This window comes from Arachis ipaensis, chromosome B4 (genome assembly GCF_059453495.1).
Source record: "Arachis ipaensis isolate K30076 ecotype BB chromosome B4, ASM5945349v1, whole genome shotgun sequence".
In the NCBI taxonomy this organism is placed as follows: domain Eukaryota; kingdom Viridiplantae; phylum Streptophyta; class Magnoliopsida; order Fabales; family Fabaceae; genus Arachis; species Arachis ipaensis.
In genome coordinates this window covers 94,446,170-94,449,173 of record NC_142439.1, presented here as the reverse complement: position 1 = coordinate 94,449,173, position 3,004 = coordinate 94,446,170, and the positions used below count along the sequence as shown (strand labels likewise).

General features: G+C 50.0%; 1 protein-coding gene across 1 annotated transcript; it reads left to right on the top strand.

The window, feature by feature from the left end:
* The first annotated feature begins 536 nt into the window (after positions 1-536).
* Positions 537-2,742, top strand: LOC148568416 (uncharacterized). The gene is made up of 4 exons (XM_088484691.1): positions 537-884; positions 1,168-1,251; positions 1,543-1,815; positions 2,062-2,742. The coding sequence occupies exons 1-4, from the start codon at positions 537-539 to the stop codon at positions 2,740-2,742; spliced, it is 1,386 nt and encodes a 461-aa protein (XP_088340817.1).
* Positions 2,743-3,004: the final 262 nt, after the last annotated feature.

Below are 3,004 nucleotides of genomic sequence, written 5' to 3'. Positions count from 1 at the left end.
CCACATTTGGACACCGGTACCTCAGCTTCATGGACGCATACTCCGGCTATAATCAAATACCTATGCACCGACCCGACGAGGAAAAAATAGCATTCATCACCCCCGACGGGACATACTGCTACACAGTCATGCCCTTCAGCCTAAAGAACACCAGAGCCACGTACCAACGGCTCGTCAACAAGATATTCTAGAACCTGTCGGGAACAAAATTAGAAGTCTACATAGACGACATGCTCGCCAAGACAGAATCCGGCAAACAACTCATCAGCGACCTCAAGGTCATAATGAACACCCTATGAAAGCACTAAATGCGACTCAATCCGGCAAAATGCGCCTTCGGGATGGAGGCAGGGAAGTTCCTCGGCTTTATGATCACACAACGCGGAGTTGAAGCAAACCCGGAGAAATGTCGCGTCGTCCTTGAGATGACAAACCCAAGAAACCTTAACGACATCCAAAAGCTCACCGGCTGACTGACGGCGCTATCCCGCTTTTTCGGAGCATCCGCTCAAAAAGCAATCCCCTTCTTCAGGCTGATGAAAAAAAGAGCCCCCTTCAAATGGGAAACGGAATGCGAGGAAGCATTCCAACATTTCAAGAAAGTCCTAGCAGAACCGCCAGTTCTCGCCAAACCCCAAACGGGGGAGACCTTCTACTTATACCTCTCCATATCGGAAGAAGCACTCGCAGCGGCACTTATCCGTGAAAACAAGAAGAAAGAACAAAAACCCATATACTTTATAAGTAAAGTCTTGCAAAATACGGAAACTCGCTACTCGCGCCTAGAAAAGTTAGCTTTCGCACTCCTCACAGCCTCCCGGCGCCTGCGACAATACTTCCAGGCTCACCCAGTGACGATCAAAACGGACCAAGCGGTTAAACAGGTACTACAAAAACCCGACCTAGCGGGAAGAATGCGAGCGTGGTCTATCGAAGTGTCCCAATTCTAGATCAAGTTCGAACCCCGAAATGCAATCAAAGCACAAGCCATGGTCGATTTCATCGCTAAGATGACCTCGGGAGATTCCACTCCCTGAATCATGGAAACTACATGTCGACGGCTCATCAAACGTCACCTTTGGAGGCGCCGGAGTCATACTCGAAAGTCAAAACGGGGTCACGATCGAACAATCAGTACGATACGAGTTCCCAGTTTTAAACAACCAGGCAGAATATGAAGCCCTCCTGGTAGGCCTAGCCCTAGCCAAGGAAGTCGGAGCAAAGGTCCTGGAAGTGAGTACTGACTCACAGGTAGTCAGTTCCCAAATTAACGGAGACTCCCAGACGTGAGATCCCCTACTCCAATAATACCTCGCCAAGGTAAACGAACTGAAAGAAGGATTCGTGCACGTTACCATACAACACGTCCCTAGGGAACGAAATGCCAGGGCAGACCTACTTTCCAAACTAGCCAGTACCAAACCAGGACACGGCAACAAATCACTAATTCAGGAAGTCATCAAGTCGCCGTCCATATCGACAACGACTAACGCTCATCTGACACTCTCCAGCCAAGGATCATGGACCTACCCTATCCTGCAGTACCTCCTCGACGGAACACTACCAGAAGACCCCAAAGAGGGAAAACGGATAAAAAGGGAAGCCGCCAACTACACAGTTGTCGCAGAACACCTATACAAGCGCGGATTCTCGCAACCCCTGCTCAAATGCGTCGAACCCGGGGACACGGAGTACATACTCCGCGAAATCCATGAAGGTTGTTGCGGCCACCACATCGGAGGTAAAACCCTAGCCCAAAAAATCATCAGGGCAGGTTACTTCTGGCCCACGGTTATCCGGGACTCCATGCAGTTGGTAAAAAACTGCGATAAATGTGAAAGGCACGCCAATATCCACCAGGCCGCCCCGCACCAGCTCAACATCATATCGGCAGAGCATCCGTTCGGCACTTGGGGGATCGACCTCGTCGGGCCTTTCCCTACGGCACCCGGACAACTCCGGCATCTCATCGTCGCCATAGACTATTACACTAAATGGATCGAGGCCGAACCCCTAGCCTCCATCATGGTGACCCAATGCTGAAAATTCCTTTGGCGACAGATCTTAACCCGGTTCGGGATCCCCGAGATTGTCATCTTGGATAACGAAACCCAATTCACCGATAGGAAATTCAGAGAATTCCTAAAAGGTTTGCATGTATCCCACCGTTTCAGCTCGGTAGAGCACCACCAAACAAATGGACAAGTGGAATCCGCAAATAAAATAATTGTCAAAGGACTAAAGAAGCAACTCGACGAAGCCAAGGGGCTGTGGGCCGACGAACTCGGCTCAGGCTTATGGTCGTATCGAACAACCCCCCAAATGGCCACTGGGGAAACCCCTTTTCGACTAACATACGGCGTGGAAGCCGTCATCTTAGTAGAGATAGGAGACCCTAGCCCAAGGAGAACGGTCGGGGGTCACGACGAAGAGGCAGAGCGAGACCTCACTAACGAGGTAAGAAGCATAGCCCACATCAGGGAACTAGCCCTAAAACAAAGAATCAGTCTAAGGTACAATCACGGCGTCGTCCGAAGAGAATTCGTACCCGAAGACCTCGTCCTACGCCGAAACGACATCGGAGCTCCAACCCCGGGTGAAAGAAAACTCACCCCCAACTGGGAAGGACCATACAGAATCAAAGCGGTAATCGGAAAGGGAGCATACAAGCTCGAACGGCTAAACGGCGACGAAGTCCCGAGAACATGGAACGCCGCCAACTTACGACGATACCACACTTAGGCTGACCCCCCTAGGTCATCCCTTAACTTTGTACTTTCCCTATTTGTTTCCTGCTTTATTTTATTTACCTTAGTCTTCTGTACAGCAAATTTTCGTCTTTTTTTCTTTTAAGTATTAATCCCGGATACTCTTTCCCGCCATAAACAGAGGGTTTTAACGAGGCCCAACCATCAATGAAATTCCATGAAAGCTATTTTCCTAAACACGGAATAAACACACGGCCAAAACTGGGGGACCGATCACCCCCCGGGCCCTAGATACG